Below are 18,110 nucleotides of genomic sequence, written 5' to 3'. Positions count from 1 at the left end.
TGGTGATAAATAGTTAAGCACAAGAACTAGCCAATTCTCACCAGACAATGTACCCAGCTGCAATTCCAGGATGTGGAACTGTTCACTAGAACACTAAGTTCTAGAAAAAAAGAATCCTTACTTTTCTTATGTCTTACTCCTTTTCCTCCAACTTCTCTCCTTTCATAGATTTACAATGAAACTGCTTATATTTTCTACAATTATTAAAAAAAATTCTCAGCTACAGATTAACAGTGGTGCAAGTATGTGGTCTGACAAGTAATTTCTATGCCACTTCCAAGTATGAAAGCTGTGTGGGAGATATTAGCTAGATATGAGTTGTCCAATACGGTAGCCACTAGCCATAAATGGCTTTGTAAAATAAGTTTTATTGGACAGTGCTGGTGTAGACAGCAAAACATCAGCATTTCTGGGACACTGTGATGGTTTACGGGATAAAATAGACCAAACTGTTTAAATTAGGATGGTTCTGAAAATCAAGACTTACAACCAATGTAAATGGGGCCTATACTCAAAGAGGACATCTCAAAAGGTCACAAATCTCCAAGTGAAGTAGTCCCTAGAAACCATACAGATTCTAGTAAAGTGCTACTTAAAATATAGTCTGCCTCCTGGTGCTAGTTTCTTACCAGTGTGTAAAGGTCCAGAAATTGAAAATGTTAAGAAACTTTCAGAATAATTTAATACTGTTGTAACATTTTAATTGCATTTTATAAAAGTTATCACTCTGCAATAATCAAAAAATTTTTTAAACTAGTTTTTTGCCAGATATTTCAGAAGCACTACGCTAGCACATATGCAAATAAAAAAATATGCTATACATATTGGCAATCAATGTTATTAGAGAAGGAAGCTCATAGCCAGAGTTCTGCCAGTTACCATTATTGTATTACAACCCTCCAGAGACTTAAAATGGGCGCTGAAATCTTATCAATGATCAACAAAAACTAAAATTGAGTCAAGTTAATTGACTCAATTTTAAGGCCATAAAGGCAATTTACCAACAGAACTGAACTAAGAAAAAAGGAAGAAAACCAACATTTATTGAGGGTCAAAGTATCACTGTTAGGTAATTTCAAATGCTGTATACAATTTTTATTTTTAAAGACAGAGTCTAGGCCATGTGCAGTGGCTCATGCCTGTAATCCCAGCACTTTGGGAGGCCAAGGTGGGTGGATCACTTGAGACCAAAAGTTCGAGACCAGCTTGGACAATATGGAGAAACTCCATCTCTACTAAAAATGCAAAATTAGTTGGGTGTGGTGGCGCACTCCCATATTCTCAGCTACTCAGGAGGTTGAGGTGGGAAAAATCACTTGAACCCAGGAGGCAGAGATTGTAGTGAGCTGAGATCGCACCACTGCACCACTGCACCACTGCACTGCCTGGGTGACAGAACAAGACCGTCTCAGGAAAAAAAAAAAAAAAAAAAGACAGGGTCTCACTCTGTTACCCAGGCTGGAGTGCAGTGTCACTATCATGGCTCACTGCAGCCTCAAACTCCTGGGCTCAATTAATCCTCCTACCTCAGCCTCCCAAAATAATGGGATTTCAGGCATAAGACACTGCACCTGGCCCTGTACCCAATTATTTACTCTTCCCAATCAGGTTGCTAGGTATTGCTCTAAGTCTTACAGATGAGGATCAAAGAAGTTCAGTAATTTGCTCAAAGTCACAAAGTTAATATATGTATCTGTTTTACTCAGCCTCCTGTGGACTAAAAATGAAAAAAGGACAAGGAAAGAGAAAAAGTCTAGGGAAGGGAAGAGAAAGACCTGATATTCCTGTAATGAAATACTATAAAAATAACACAGGTATATAGTATAGCATTGATAGACAAATTCTACTCAGCAATGTGTAGTATGAGCTATGAGCTATGTAGTAAGAGATATGGTTCAATTTTGTAAATTCTGAAGGAACACAGACAATTCCTTAGAAGATGGAGTGAATTTTTACTGCTGGGGTTCTCAGACATCTAGCCCTCATATAAAAGAGGAGAAGACAAACGAGAACTAGGGCCACAGATCCAAGGCACCCTTCCCCTTGGCCATCTGGCACAACACAAGTGACCTTTGGTTTATAACAGCCCTTCCCAATTAAGGTGCATGTGGCTTAAGAATCACATACTCTGCCTCTCAACTCCAAATTTTTTCCTACTTCACATAAATGAGCAAGTATTCCCACTGATCATAGATGGTCTCAGCATCATGCTAGGCACACGGACCTGATGCTATATTTCTGGTTAATACAAAAAATGATAACCCAGGCCAGGTGCAGTGGCTCACACCTATAGTCCCGCATTTTGGGAGGCCAAGGCAGGAGGATGGCTTGAGGCCAGGAATTCGAGACCAGCTAGGCAACACAGGGAGACCTCGTCTCTTAAAAAAAATTCAAAAAACTAGCATGGCACACATCTGTGGTCCCACCTACGTAGGAGGCTGAGGTGGGAGGCTTGCTTCAGCCTGGGAAATTGAGGCTGCAATGAGCTGTGATCATGCTACTGCACTGCAGCCTGGGTGACAGAGTGAGAACCTGTCTCAAAAAAGATTGGAAAAAAAAAAAAGTTAACCTAAATGGAAGATGGAACAAAGTTGTGCACAAGTGTTCCATAGTGACACAACAATGATTACCTTTAGTGTTTAGTTTTTTTACTAAGCAAAATATATAACCAATGTCAGGTAAGTTTCTTCCAACGGCTTTCTAGAGAGCTAAATACTTTTATGCTCAGTTGGAAATAATGATTTTTTTTCTTTTTTTGAGACAGAGTCTCACTCTGTTGCCCAGGCTAGAGTACAGAAGCATGATCTCGGCTCACTACAACCTCCGCCTCCTGGGTTCAAGTGATTCTCCTGCCTCAGTCTCCCAAGTAGCTGGGATTAAGGCATGTTCCACCACGATCGGATAATTTTTGCAGTTTTACTAGAGACAGGGTTTCACCATGTTGGCCGGGCTGGTCTCGAACTCCTGACCTCAGGTGATCCGCCCGCCTCGGCTTCCCAAAGTGCTAGGATTACAGGCGTGAGTCACCATGCCCGGCCGATTTTTTTCTTAAATGATGGTTTTTCTGGTTTCAAATACCCTGCCACCACTTTGACAACCAAGAAACATGTTCCTGTTCTAAACAACAAAGATTAAGAGATCACCTGCTCTAGGCAAATAGAAAACATCCTTACCATTTTCTCCAATGTGCCTAGCAAAACTACAAAGGCAACTATGCCCTGGGGAACCAATCACCCCACACAGCATGAAGTAAATAAAGCCATCTTGCTTAATGTTAAAAACTAAATAACATCAGTTAGCAGAGGGGCATAAAGAATGAATTAACTTTTTTATTTTTGTTCCACCAATCCTCCAAGTTTTATTTCTAAGTACTTTTGACCTAAAAACAAGACTATCTTCTCCTGATTATTTAATTCCCATTATGCCTATTATCAAAGTTAAAGTAGTTGTAATAAGTTTTAACTTCACTGAATTCAACATCTTAACCAACAGAAATATAGACCATACTCAGGCTGGGTGCAATGGCTCACGCCTGTAATCCCAGCACTTCGGGAGGCAGAAGTGGGTGGATCTCTTAGGCCCAGGAGTTCGAGACCAGCTTGTGTAACACAGCAAAATCTCGTCTCTACCAAAAATAGAAAGAAATTAGCTGGGCATGGTGGCACACGCCGCAGTTTTAGCTACGTGAGAGGCTGGCGTGGGAGGATCACCTGAGCCCAAGGAGGCCAAGCCTGCAGTGAGCCGTGATCACACCACTGCACTCCAGTCTGGCAACAGAATGACCCTGTCTCAAAGGAAAAAAAAAAAAAAAGAAAGAAAAGAAATATAGACCATGCTCTAGCAGCCTGGGTGAAAGCTATGAAAACAATCCACGGGAAAAAGCAATCGGCTTGTGAAATAATTCCTATAATATAATCAAGAGCCAGCAAGAGGAGGTGACAGTCAAACGAGTATGTGAAATGAAATGTTTTGTAGCCAGTTACATTCTCAGGAGGGTCATTTCCAGACTATGTAGTTCCCATAAGCTGCTCTAATGTCACGAAAACATTACTACCATCGAACCTACATTACCTTTCTGGAGATTGAAGAGACATTCAAACCAAATCTTTGAGCTCTTTCCTTCAGCTTATCCAAGTTAACCTATAAAAACATAGGGGAAAGAATACAGTTTTAAAAAATCAAAACAGAAAACAAAAAATGCAGAAACTATAGTCTAAAGCTAAGAGTTCAAACAAGCCTATAACATCAAAGATACCCTATGAGAAAAATAAGAAAACTAAGCAGCAACCATCCAGTCCACTGATTATTAAAAGGCCTCTTCTGGAATGCAGTGAAACATTCAGTCCTGCCTCCTGCATTTATCACAGGTGTCAATAGCCTAAGGAGGGCTTAAGATCAAGGGAAGGAAAACACTGCTGGAGAAAGCAAACACATGTCTAAATCATCACCTCCAAACAAGTCTACTATTCTCAATCCAAAATCATTAATTCTCATATCATCTCTGCAAGTAATTTTTTTTTTTTTTTTTGAGACGGAGTCTCGCTCTGTCACCCAGGCTGGAGTGCAGGGGCCGGATCTCAGCTCACTACAAGCTCCGCCTCCCGGGTTTATGCCATTCTCCTGCCTCAGCCTCCCGAGTAGCTGGGACTACAGGCGCCCAACACCTCACCCAGCTAGTTTTTTTTTGGTATTTTTTAGTAGAGACGGGGTTTCACCGCGTTAGCCAGGATAGTCTCAATCTCCTGACCTCGTGATCCGCCCGTCTTGGCCTCCCAAAGTGCTGGGATTACAGGCTTGAGCCACCGCGCCCGGCTCTGCAAGTATTTCTTAAATCTATCTCCAAGCAAAGAGAAACTATCACAGAAGCACCTTTTGCAGAAGACAATCTATAACCACTACCCACTCGATTCTCTTCCCTCCTCTTTCTTGGAAACTTTGGTACATGGACTCGTTACTACTGTAAGAATTATTTAGGGCCAGGTGCAGTGGCTCATGCCTGTAATCCCAGCAGTTTGGGAGGCCGAGGTGGACAGATCACCTGAGGCCAGGAGTTCAAGACCAGCCTGGCCAACATGGTGAAACCCCGTCTCTACTAAAAATACAAAAATTAGCCAGGCATGGTGGGGGGGCACCTGTAATCCCAGCTACTTGGGAGGCTGAGGCAGAATAATTCCTTGAACCCAGGAGGCGGAGGTTGTAGTAAGCTGAGATTGTACCACTGCACTCCAGCCTGGGCAACAAGAATGAAACTCCATCTCAAAAAAAAAAAAAGAAAAAAAAGAATATTTAGGAATTTTCATTAATAACATTAAATCTTAACTTACAATGTTAAACAGCAACCCCTAAAGCAGGATTTCATAAAGCTGATTCTATTTCACCACAGTATTCGTTACCATTCTTTTTTTTTTTTTTTTTTTTTTGAGGCAGAGTCTCGCTCTGTCGCCCAGACTGGAGTGCAGTGGCCAGATCTCAGCTCACTGCAAGCTCCGCCTCCCGGGTTTACGCCATTCTCCTGCCTCAGCCTCCCGAGTAGCTGGGACTATAGGCGCCCACCACTTCGCCCGGCTAGTTTTTGTATTTTTAGTAGAGATGGGGTTTCACCGTGTTAGCCAGGATGGTCTCGATCTCCTGACCTCGTGATCCACCCGCCTCGGCCTCCCGAAGTGCTGGGATTACAGGCTTGAGCCACCGCGCCCGGCCTCGTTACCATTCTTAAAATATGCTGACTAGTAACAATGGTCCAGAAAGCCATTTTATTCTACCATTCTTTACTCAGATTTCACATTTCACGGATAGTATTTAAAAAAAAAAAAAAAAAGCACTATCTACAAACAGAACTCCTAAATTGCTTCCATAGATTCTCTTGTGGTAATTAGGAATTTGACATTATCTAAGGCCATTGGACAAGGCTTTAGTACCATAAAACAAAGAGTTACATACATAGGTTGTTCTCTAGCTAACAAAATCTATTCTTACTTTCGAAAAGAGTGGTAGGAAGGAAGACGTCTGCAGTAACTGAACATGTGACAATTTTCCTGACTTCTCAGTATCTCCAACAATTTTTTAAATTCAGGACATATAACACTGTACTGAAAACAGTCAACAAATTAATGTTCTCAGAGTTTCCTCTAATCTGGTGAGGAGGAGTCTCTAAAGTTAGCTATACAGAATTAAGCTCTGGGTGTGTAAGAAACAAAAAAAGATTTCTTACCATAGGTTTGTTATCAGATGACAGACCTAAGGAAGTAAATAAAGTTTTATTTAATATTTTTAAAAGTCATAAAAGCCGACAGTCTTCAAGTCAAATTAGGCAACATAAAAACTGTAAACAGGACACACCCCCTTTATCCTATGATGACAAAGAAAACGCAGAAATTCCATCTAGCGATCATGTCTGCATTAACTGCTAACAGGAACATAAAACGGTACAGCTGCTTTGAAAAACAGTTTGGCAACAGTTCCTCAAAAGGTAAATACAGTTACGTATGATCCCACAATTCCACTGCTAGTATACAGCCAAGAGAAAACTAAAACATATAATTACACAAAAACTTGTAAATAAATGTTCACAGCAGCATTATTCATATTAGACAAAAAGTTAAAAACACCCATCAACTTGATGACTGGCTAAATTAAGTATGGTATATCCATACAATGGAATATCATTAAATAATAAAAATGAATGGAGATACATGCTACAATATAAGTGAACCTTGAAAACTATGCTAAGTGAAAGAATCCAGTCACTAAAGACAATATACCATATGAATTCATTCATATGAAGGCAAATTTCTACGGAGAAAAAAACTCAGTGGCTGCTGAGGGCTGGGCAGGGAGAGGTAATGGAGGATATCTGCTAATGGGCACAGTTTCTTTTTGGGGTGATAAGCACAGTGATGATGGCTGCACAACCCTGTGAAAATACTATGAAATAATGAATTATATACCTTTAAATGGATGAATTGTTATGTCATATAAATTGCATCTCTCTAAAGCTCTTAAAAAAAAAGATCACGGCCGGGCGCGGTGGCTCAAGCCTGTAATCCCAGCACTTTGGGAGGCCGAGACGGGAGGATCACAAGGTCAGGAGATCGAGACCATCCTGGCTAACACGGTGAAACCCCGTCTCTACTCAAAAAATTCAAAAGGCTAGCCGGGCGAAGTGGTGGGCGCCTATAGTCCCAGCTACTCGGGAGGCTGAGGCAGGAGAATGGCATGAACCCAAAAGGCGGAGCTTGCAGTGAGCTGAGATCCGGCCACTGCACTCCAGTTTGGGTGACAGAGCGAGACTCCGTCTCAAAAAAAAAAAAAAAAAAAAAAGAGATCACATCTGGACAAACAAGAACTACTATCACGAGTTGAAACTTTGGCTCTTGGCCGGGCGCGGTGGCTCACGCCTGTAATCCCAGCACTTTGGGAGGCCAAGGCGGGTGGATCACCTGAAGTTAGGAGTTCTAGACCAGCCTGACCAATATGGTGAAATCCCACTTCTACTAAAAAAACAAAAATTAGCCGGGCGTGGTGGTGTGCACCTGTAGTCCCAGCCACTCAGGAGGCTGAGACAGGAGAAGTGCTTGAACCCAGGAGGCAGAGGTTGCACTGAGCTAAGATGGCGCCACTGCGCTCCAGTCTGGGCAACAGAGCAAGACTCCATCTCAAAAAAAAAAAAAAGAAAAAGAAAAAGGAAATTATGCTTCCTTAAGGCCAATTTTCTGTCCTGAAATTATCACCAAGAACCTAACCAGTAATTATTTACTTCAAACTTTTCAGGATTTCATTCAAAAAACAATGCTTCCTTTTAAATGTTCCCAAATTCCGTTATTTTAGAGTTACTCTATAGTTCTAAGATGTCAGGATTATGAGTAACACTGAAACTGTATTTTTTATCAGGTTCCCTTTTCAGACTATTAACTATTATCTTTCTTCAAATAGCATTTTAGCCATGCACCTGTAGTCCCAGTTACTCAGGAGGTTGAGGGAGGATTGCTTGAGCCCAGGAGCTCAAGTCCAGCATGGGCAATATGGTGAAACCCTGTCTCTTAAAACAAATAAAAAAGCACCACCTTCTATAATTTCTGTCGTACCTTCACCAATTATATTATATCTCTCTTGATATAACTAAGAGTCAGAAAAAAATTTTTTTTTCTATAACACTTAGTGATAGTGGCCAGAATTTTTCCATCTTTTTAAAAGCACAGCAAAGACCTCCCAGGCTCAAGAGATCCTCCCACCCCAGCGTCCCAAGTAGCTGGGACTACAGGCACCTGCCACCATGTCTAGCTAATTTTTTAATTTTTTGTAGAAACAAGGTGTCACTTTGTTTCCCAAGCTAGTTTCCAACTCCTGGGCTCAAGCAATCCTCCCAGCTTGGCATTCCAAAGTGTTGGGATTATAGGCGTGAGCCACCACACCCAGAGTTTCTTAAAAATAATAACTATTTCAGGCTTGGCACACCTGTAATCCCACCATTTTGGGAGGCAGAGGTGAGTGGATCACTTGAGGTCAGGAGTTCAAGACCAGCCTGGCCAACACAGCGAATTCTGTCTCTACTAAAAATGCAAAAATTAGCTGGGTGTGGTGTCACGCACCTGCGGTCCCAGCTGAAGCAGGCTGAAGCAGGAAAATAGCTTGAACCCGGGAGGCAGAGGTTGCAGTGAGCCAGATTGCGTCCCTGCACTCCAGCCTGGGAGACAGAGCAAGACTGTGTCTCAAAAAATAGTAATAATTTCCTCTAATTCATTATAAAAGTGATACATATTCATCGTACGGATTTTAAAAACACAGACAAGCAAAAAGAAATAAATCATTCAAAATTCCACCAACCAGAGATAATGAGTACTAACAATTTAGAATACAGTCATCCCTCCATTTCCTCAGGGGATTGGATCCAATCCTGCAGCTGATACCAAAATCCACTATGCTCAAGTCCTACAGCAGATTATAATAAGTTGCTCCTCCATATCTGCAGGTTTCGCATCCCAAAAATACTGTATTTCTGAACCACATTTGGTCATGAAGAACCCTCAGATACAGAGGGCAAAGTGTATTTATTGAAAAAAAAAAAAAAATCTATGTATAAGTGGACCTGTGCAGTTCAAACCTGTGTTGTTCAAGTGTCTACTGTATATCCTTCCAATCTTTTTTCCTATCTATACACGCACTCTTACATGACTAAAATGGGAACATACTGTTAATATAAATTTGTAACTCTTTTTATTAATATCTCTGATAAATATCTTTCAATATTATTTCAGCACAGTATAGTCTTCTATACCATGGCACACATTTAATAACAAATTCTCTGTTGTACAGTTGGTTGTTTCCAGTTATTGATCACTATAAATAATGCTGTGATAATCCTTGAGGCTAAGTCTTTATGCACATTCAAGACTATTTCCTTATACGCTCCTAGAAGTAAAACTGTTAAGGTAGAAAATACTCTTTTCCCTTTTATCACTTATAATAGCCAGTATAACACTGGATAGTATGCAATAATTTTGTGCAGTTGAGACCCTAGAATAAGTAAGCAAAGTACTAGAGAAACTTCTTTGAAGATGTTCAAGAAAGAAAGACAAATGTTGGCACTTCCTATCCTCTTATAACATTCAGTATCTCTTAATTGCCCAGGAAGGCCTAAGTATAATTTTATCTAAAGCAGGAGATGAATGCTATAATCTCTTAAGAGTTTCTACAGCTAGCAAATTTACCTTATTTTGGAGAAATGAAACCTGTTATACCAGAAAAGAAAGAATAAAAAGGTAACTTTCTCAGAAGTATCTCTGTACTCTTACCTTTTGTTGGAACTGAAGAAATCCCAAACCTGAAGAAGGAAAAACAAACTAAATTTTAGGAAGCTGTTCACACTCCTGGTTGTCTCCGTGTCAAGAATACATATGACACTTCTTGCTTGTGATCTCAAGTCTTGCAATCATTAGCTAATTCTAACAACCCCATGAAAGAGGTTCAGTTTACTCTCCCTCTTACCAAGTCCAGAGATTAAGCTAAGAGGAAGCCTTATCAGAATTAGTAGTAGTAGTCAGTTCCTGGCTTTAACTGTTACAAAAACCCTTCTCAATAAAGCCCAATTTATAGCTACTATAACCAAACCAGTAGATATGTTCTGAATAGGGTCAAAAAATTGCTCATATCCTTCAGCAAGCCTCTATTCTACTTAAATCAACAATTATATCAAAAACCTAGGATCACATATCTTCACCTTTACAACATCACTATCGCAGGCCCAAAAGGCTGGGGACACTCACCTAGCTGCCCGAGCAGCTTTCTTACTCTCCAAGCTCACAGGTACATTGAATCGTTCGGCCCTCTTCTGCATTCTCTAAGTAAAAATAGACAAAAAAAAAAGGGAAGAAAAAAGAATCAATTTATGGTTTAAGAAAGTCAGAGGTAGGTATCTTTAAAAAAATAAAAATAATAAAAATTTAAAAATTAAAAAGAAAGTCTCACTCTGTCCCCCATGCTGGAGTACAGCGGCATGATCTCAGCTCACTGCAACCTCAGCCTCCTGGGTTCAAGCGATTCTCGTGGCTCAGCCTCCTGAGTAACTGGGATTACAGGACTGTGCCACTGTGCCCAGTTAATTTTTGTGCTTTTAGTAGAAATGAGATTTCACCATGACGGCCAGGCTGATCTCGAACTCCTGACTTCAAGTGAACTGTCCACCTCAGCCTCCCAAACTGCTGGGATTACAGGCTTGAGCCACCCAGCCCAGCCAAAAGAAGGTATCTTAAAAACATCAGAAGTAATTTCTTAGGGTCCAAACTGAAAATACTGACAATCCTAGAAGATAGCAGGTTGTGTCCATACTAGGACTTAACAGCCCTTCCCAGAAAGCAAACACAAGAAGACTATTATTACATACCCTCAGAAACAAAAGGGAGAAATAAAATAAAACTTACATTACGCATGAAGCCAAGAAGTCAAAAGCTATGTTTGGCTGACCTTTGAAAAGTGATCAAAGGAATAGCTTGGTTCCAACACTAATGGCATTCTTTCAGTTAGAAATGAGGCAGCATTGTTTTATGCCATTCTAAAAGAGTTTAATAATTCTCTACTTTGTAAGTATGACACTGAACACAAGATCTCAACTGGAACCTGGTTTCACAGTCCTATACCACAGAAACCAGTGGAATTTCAATCCCAGTTACTGGCCAGTAGCAACATAAGAGTCACATCTACCAATCTATTTTCAAGGTACAATCCTCCCAAATTCTAATCCTAGGTTTGTAAACATCTCAAAGAGAGTCATTGTTAAGACAATAGTGTTACATATAAAAAGACTACAGCTTCAAGAATGACTACCCCTATGCCAGCCAAATATTTTCCAAAGAGCAGTTGGCAGTGAAACGTATCAACACCAAAATCTGTCAATACTGATTTTCTGCCTGTGAATAAATTTTAGAGGATGATGCAGATATAATAAAAGGTAAGAGGGAAACAGAAATGTAGAGACTGTTCTACTAGGGAACAGAATACCTACCTCAGTCTGTGGTATTTCAGATGTAATTTTCACCACTTTCTTCTCTGCTGCCCTAGAAAAGAAAGAGATCTTTTAAAATGAGAAAACTGATATTCTAAACCACAACCTCAGAAACGTGTAAGAATTCACTTGAATTATCTCTGCCCTATTATCTCTCTGCCACCCCTTATGCCAAAGAAACATGAAGTCCACTAGAGCTTTGGTTCCTTTAACTGTCATCTATTGAGAAGAAAGAGTTCAAATAACAAACTAAGCTTCTTTAGCTAAAGTACAATAAAGAAATAAGGAAAGAAGTCTGGCTAAATATACTGGGCTGAAGGGAAACACTCAAAGGACACCAGAAACCATCTCATTTGCTTTTAGGAACTTTTTTATTTACTTTTTTTTTTTTTTCTGAGACGGAGTTTTGCTCTTGTCACCCAGGCTGGAGTGCAACGGTGCAATCTCGGCACACTGCAACCTCCACCTCCTGGGTTCAAGAGGTTCTTCTGCCTCAACCTCCCAAGTAGCTGGAATTACAAGTGCCTGCCACCACGCCCAGCTAATTTTTGTATTTTTAGTAAAGATAGGGTTTCACCATGTTGGCCAGGCTAGTTATGAACTCCTGGCCTCAAGTGATCCACCTGCCTCGGCCTCCCAGAGTGCTGGGATTACAGGCGTCAGCCACCAAGCCCAGCCTTTAATTTACTTTTGAACTAATGAGTAACCCTCCAATCCTCCTTTAAGTACCAGCTCCCAATGTTCATGACAACAATTAAGTACTCTGCAAGGTCTGGTTTCCTTCTTTTAAAAATCCCTTATTTCTCCCATGAGGAATGTAGCTCTAGTTGGAACAGTCAAAGTGGAACAAATAAAAATGCCAAAGAAGGTAGGAAGAAAAAAGTCTAAGGGGAGTTTGAATTAGGAAAACATAGCAAGTTACTGGTCAAAGGTTTAAGAGAAAACAAAAGAGGGGGGACCATAGGGGCGGGAGACAAAGTTCGGAAGTACCCAGGATAAATGGAAGGGCATTAACCCTCCACCAAACGACTCCCATAAAACTGTGGGTCATAACCAGTCTCATTAAGGTCCCTCATTTAGAGACATGGGCAGCTTTTGTTCCAATATCCCGGACACTTTTCCCATTTGATGCCCTGAAAGGTAGTAATGGTTTAATGACATTTTCAGAGGAAGCAATTCTGAAACAAGTACTCTCTTCCACCCTTTTATTGGAAATCCCTGGACTGACAGACAAGCAATGGGTGCCCCCTGCTGACCATAACAAAGTCCTACAATATGTAACCGCTTTAGCTGGTTGGGGGTGGGGAATCACACTAGAAACAGATACATTTTTGGAGAACCTCAGGCCAAAGATAAAGAAAGGGATCTCCTTTTAAACAGTCAAAGAATCTAAACTAGCCCTGACTATTCTGATGTTTAAAGAAATTTCTACACAATTCCGATTTCCTTGCCATCCTTCCCTAACCTTGTCTTATAATTTAGGCACAAAAGGCCAAAGCAATGTAATGTTTTACTTGAAATACAATGCCATCAAGAAAGCAGTACTCTCCATCAACCCAACTGTAATGGCTTCCTCCCTATTCCCACTCTGAAGCACAGTCAATGCAGTGTACCTCATGGCAGAAAGGGAACCCCAGAAGGGAAGTTTCCTTCCATTCTATTCCAATTCCCTTAGGTATAACTAAACTCAAGCACAATAAATAAACATCGAATGCATGGGAAATTTCCACTCTTCACTGAGAAATTTCTCTCCTACTCAATCACATAAACAACATTCTCAGAAATACAGAGACCCAGAATCTTTTTGTACATACTTCAGTCTAACCACAACTATCCTCTAAAAATCAAAATGATCACCCCACCCACTTCAATTTCCTAGCTTCAAAATTCATTAATAGAATTAAAACCCCCTGAATAGAATGCACATTTTAAATATTCTATGAATAATGAATTTCAAACTTTTGAACCTCTATTTTTTAACCCACACAAGCCAATTATGATGGTATTCATTTGATCTTCTTTCTTGTTCCAGAAATCCCCGTAACATTTCTATTTTAAAACTATCTCACAAAGTCATTTTTTCAAGGCACTATATCTAATCATAAACATCTTATGATGGAAAGATAATTAAATGGTTTTAGAAAGTAATATTTGATAGGCTGGGCATGGTGGCTCACACCTGTAATCCCAGCACTTTGGGAGGCCAAGGCAGGTGGATTGCTTTGAGCTCAGGAGTTTGAGACTAGCCTGGCAAACACGGCAAAACCCTATCTCCACAAAAAATACAAAAAAGAGCCGGGCATGGTGGCTCATGCCTGTAGTCCCAGCTACTCAGGAGGCTGAAGCTGGAGGACTGCTTGAGCTGGGAAAAGGAGGTTACAGTGAGCCAAGATTGTTCCACTACACTCCAGCTTGGATAAGAGTCCGTGTCTCAAAAATAAATAAAGGGATATTTGACAAAAATCTATCAAGATGTTAAATGTACATCCTCTGTGATGCAGCAAATCCACTGCTAGGAATTTACCCTACGGGTATACTTGTGAGTATAAATAATTAGAAAAGGACATGCAGAACTACATTTTTTTTTCCTTTATGAATAATCTAAATGTCCATCAACAGAACACTGGTGAAATAAATTACTGTTTATCCACAGAATGGAATACTATTAAATGCTAGAAAAAACAAGGTTCTAAGTTGATAACTAGTAAATGTGGGTGATAGGTAGATGAGTGTCTATTATACTAGTTGAACTTTTGTATATACTTGTAATTTCCCATAATGACAAGCTAAACAAAAAAGAGACCACTTCCTAGGATAATTATCCTGACTTCATAGGGTCTACTGAGGATAAAATGAAAGTATTTGTAAAACATTTAGAACAATGCCTAGCATATAACTCTTAAGAACAATGCCTAGCGTATAACTAACACTTACATAAGAAAATGATATAAAAAATTTCCAGATGTGAAAAAAATCAAGAGTGTACAGTGTGTGTACACGTGTATCTATATATACACATACATACGTATGCACATAAACACACGCAGACCCATATAAAATCTTCCAAAAGTATGTACTGTTCTAAAAACCTCAGTAAAGTTAGATGAGAATGGATACAAAGAGTACTTAATTTTTAATTGATATACTCCACTATGTACTGACTATTTACTTGTAAATATATTGCCTTTTAAAATTAAATGCACTAACACAGCTATGAGGAACAAAAATGTTAAAAGTTTAGGACTCAACTGTTCTTAATGTGCTGTAATACACAAAATGACCAGATATTTGTGGAAAAAGTCCCAAATTAAAGATGTTTAGGATCACCCTTGTGGAATAGTTTAAACAAATCAAGATCTACTTTCCATTCTAGCACTTTGTCCTCCCCTCCTCCCCTGTAGATCAGAAAGCAAGAGAGAACAGAGTGCTACTTCAGAAACATAATCTCTACCCAACACCTTCCTCCCTTACAAAACTCCTTAAATACAGTTTCACACTTTTTTTTTTTTTTGAGACAGCTCTGGCTCCCAGACTGGAGTGCAGTAGCACAGTCTCAGCTCACTGCAACCTCTACCTCCCAGGTTCAAGCAAATCTCCTGATTCAGCTTCCCGAGTAGCTGGGGTTACAGGTGCCCACCACCATGCCCAGCTAATTTTTGTGTTCTTAGTACAGACAGGGTTTCACCATCTTGGCCAGGCTGGTCTTGAACTCCTGACCTCGTGATCCACATGCCTCGGCCTCCCAAAGAGCTGGGATTACAAGCATGCGCCACTGTGCCTGGCCTCAGTTTTACACTTTTACAGAAAAGTGCAAAACTCTTATAAACAGTTAAGAGAATGGGCTGGGCATGGTGGCTCACACCTGTAATCCCAGCACTTAGGGAGGCCAAGGTAGGTGGATCATTTGAGGTCAGGAGTTCAAGACCAGCCTGGCCAACATGGTAAAACCCTGTCTCTACTAAAAACACAAAAACTAGTCGGGCAGTAGTGGCGCATGCCTATAATCCCAGCTACTCGGGAGGCTGAGGCAGGAGAATTGCTTGAGCCTGGGAAGCGGAGGTTACGGTGAGCCAAGATCACGCCACTGCACTCCAGTCTGGGCAACAGAGTGAGATCCTGTCTCAAAAAAAAAAAAAAAAAAGAGTTAACAGAGTTTATATAGTTTTACACTGCATACAGAATTGTACAGATTCTCTATAGAGTAACAGAATAATCTATTATAGTGACTCTACAAAAGAACAACAAAGGCTAGGAGAATTAAACTATGTCTGGGCTTGAAGTCGCCTTGTCCTAATTACCTATTACATAACTCAGAGACAATTTGCTTTGTTTCACTGGGACCAAGTACTTTGAAGTAGTCCCTTCTAAAAAACAAAAACTGACCTAATCAGAAATGAAAAGGCCAATGGGAACATGTAAGAGGTAAACAGAGTTAAACATTAAACACAATAAAAAAAGAGCTGCCTGCTCTGTACTCAGATTATAAAAAAGAGATAATTACACATCAGCAGTTTTTTCAGGGGGTTCTTCCTCTTTGACAGGCAGCTCAATGGGCTTTGTTTCTTCTTCCTAAAACCAAATGAAACAAGGTGGTTAACATAAATCTAAAGAATAAATATCTATCAATAGAAGAACATCAGAACTCCAAAATAAACCAGTCTCTCAGAACCTTCATACCCATCTTATGCTCCCCTAATAAATTTAAATCTAAGTCTTCCAATGACTGATGTTAAAGCAATGTGGCCAAAGCAGTGGCATATTACCAGACCAGAGACTAACCTTACTCTATCCAACTCACCTCTGTTTCATCTCCCAGTACATCTTCTTCATTTGCCTCCTCTTCAGCTAAAGAATATTAAAATATTCAGGTCAAGCCCTGCTACAAAACCATCTTGATCACTTACCAAGGTTAAAATTATAATCACTTTGCTTTCCCCCAAAAAATCCAATAGTGAAGGCAGAAATTGATGCACATAAAATCTGCTACATCTGGAGAAGACAAAACCAGATCTCTACCTAACATTAATTACAAATGTGAACTCCAGTTGGACTGAAGAACTAAATGTGAAGTCAAACTAGAAAATTAATTTTAATTTTAAAAGTAATCTGGGGCCACGCACTGTGGCTCTCTGTAATCCCACAAATCTGGGAGGCAGAGGCAGGTGGATCGCTTGAACCCAGGAGTTCAAGCGACCAGCTTGGGGAACACAGCAAAACCCCGTCTTTACAAAAAATATTTAAAAAGTAGCTGGGTGTGGGGGTGTGTGCCTATAGTCTTAGCTACCGGGGAGGCTGAAGTGGGAACATTACTTGAACCTGGAAGGCAGAGGTTGCAGTGAGCTGAGATGATGTCACTGCACTCCAGCGTGGGTGACAGAGCAAGACCCAGTCTTGAAAAATAAACAAATAATGTGGAAAAGTATCTTTGAGATTTAGTGGTGGGGAAAGATTTGTTTAAAAGAAAAACAACTCAGAAGCAAAAGTAAGAGGTGAAAAACTGAGTAGTTTTCAAAACTAAGTACTTCTACTTAAGGATAGCACAAAGAAAGTTACAAGACAAATGACAAGATATTTGTTTCTGTTGAGACAGAGTCTTACTCTATCGCCCAGACTGAAGTGCAGTGGCACAATGACAGCTCCCTGCAGCCTCCACCTCCTGGGCTCAAGGGATTCTCCTGCCTTAGCCTCCCAAGTAGGTATAAGTGCACATCACCACACCCAGCTAATTTTATTATTTTTCTTTGAGATGGATCTCACTATGCTGTCCAGACTGGTCTCAAACTCCTGGCCTCAAGAAGTCATACCACCTTAGCCTCCCAAAGTGCTGAGTTACAGGCATGAACCACCCTGCACAGCCAAAGAAGATATTTGTGCCTAAAGCCAACAAAAGAATAGTTATTAGAATATAAAAGAAATGCCTGCAAACCAACAAGCAAATTATGGGAACCTCAATAGAAAAATGGGCAAAGAAGAAACAAAAGTATTGTGAAATGTTTAAACTTTTTTCATGGAGAACATAAAACAGCCAACAAATTAGCAAAACTTAGGCCACTTGATAGGACAGTGCCAAGTTTAGGTTTGTGGAGATACAAGAACCCTTATGTACTAGTAATGAGACTGTAGATCTATAGAGCAATTCTGGAAAACAATTTGGGAGTCCTTAGTCACATTAAGTATATATGTATGAATATTAATTAGAAATACTATTCTCGGGCATATATCCCAAAAAGACTTTCACAGGAACTTAAAAGCATGAAATAAGTAGTTCATAATAATACACTATGTATTATTAGTATACAGAATATAGTACACTATATCCTACAGATTAAGCATCGCCAATCTGAAAATTCAAAACCTAAAATGCTTCTAAATCTAAAACTTTCTGAAGGCTGATACAACACCACAAGTGGAAAACCCCACACCTAACCTCATGCAATGGGTCACAGTAAAAACTTTGTTTCATGTACAAAATTATTTTAAATAACTGTGTAAAACTACTTTCAAATATATGGATAAGAAACAAATGAATTTTGTGTTTAGGCTTGCATCTCATCCCCAAGATATCTCATTACATATATACACAAATATTCCAAAATCCAAAAAAATCTAAAAA

At 39.9% G+C, this 18,110-nt stretch overlaps 1 protein-coding gene across 4 annotated transcripts in view; it reads right to left on the bottom strand.

Annotated features, from left to right (window-relative positions):
* The window catches only part of SARNP (SAP domain containing ribonucleoprotein), a 68,036-nt gene that overhangs the window by 33,831 nt on the left and 16,095 nt on the right, over window positions 1-18,110 (bottom strand). For all 4 annotated transcript variants that reach the window (XR_004439821.1, XR_004439820.1, XM_033221763.1 and 1 more), the window contains exons 3-9: window positions 16,296-16,342; window positions 15,999-16,066; window positions 11,498-11,549; window positions 10,263-10,336; window positions 9,792-9,820; window positions 6,212-6,237; window positions 4,072-4,140 (exon numbers count right to left, since the gene is read on the bottom strand). Coding sequence is in view for 2 of the 4 variants with exons in the window: in XM_033221763.1 (XP_033077654.1) it covers window positions 4,072-4,140; window positions 6,212-6,237; window positions 9,792-9,820; window positions 10,263-10,336; window positions 11,498-11,549; window positions 15,999-16,066; window positions 16,296-16,342 (365 nt within the window). In the remaining 2 variants the exon portion in view is untranslated. The remainder of the gene's footprint in view (window positions 1-4,071; window positions 4,141-6,211; window positions 6,238-9,791; window positions 9,821-10,262; window positions 10,337-11,497; window positions 11,550-15,998; window positions 16,067-16,295; window positions 16,343-18,110) is intronic.

Source organism: Trachypithecus francoisi, unplaced genomic scaffold (assembly GCF_009764315.1).
Source record: "Trachypithecus francoisi isolate TF-2019V2 unplaced genomic scaffold, Tfra_2.0 Lachesis_group11, whole genome shotgun sequence".
NCBI lineage: Eukaryota > Metazoa > Chordata > Mammalia > Primates > Cercopithecidae > Trachypithecus > Trachypithecus francoisi.
The sequence above is the reverse complement of the archived record's forward strand: the minus strand, read 5'-3'. Positions and strand labels throughout refer to the sequence as shown.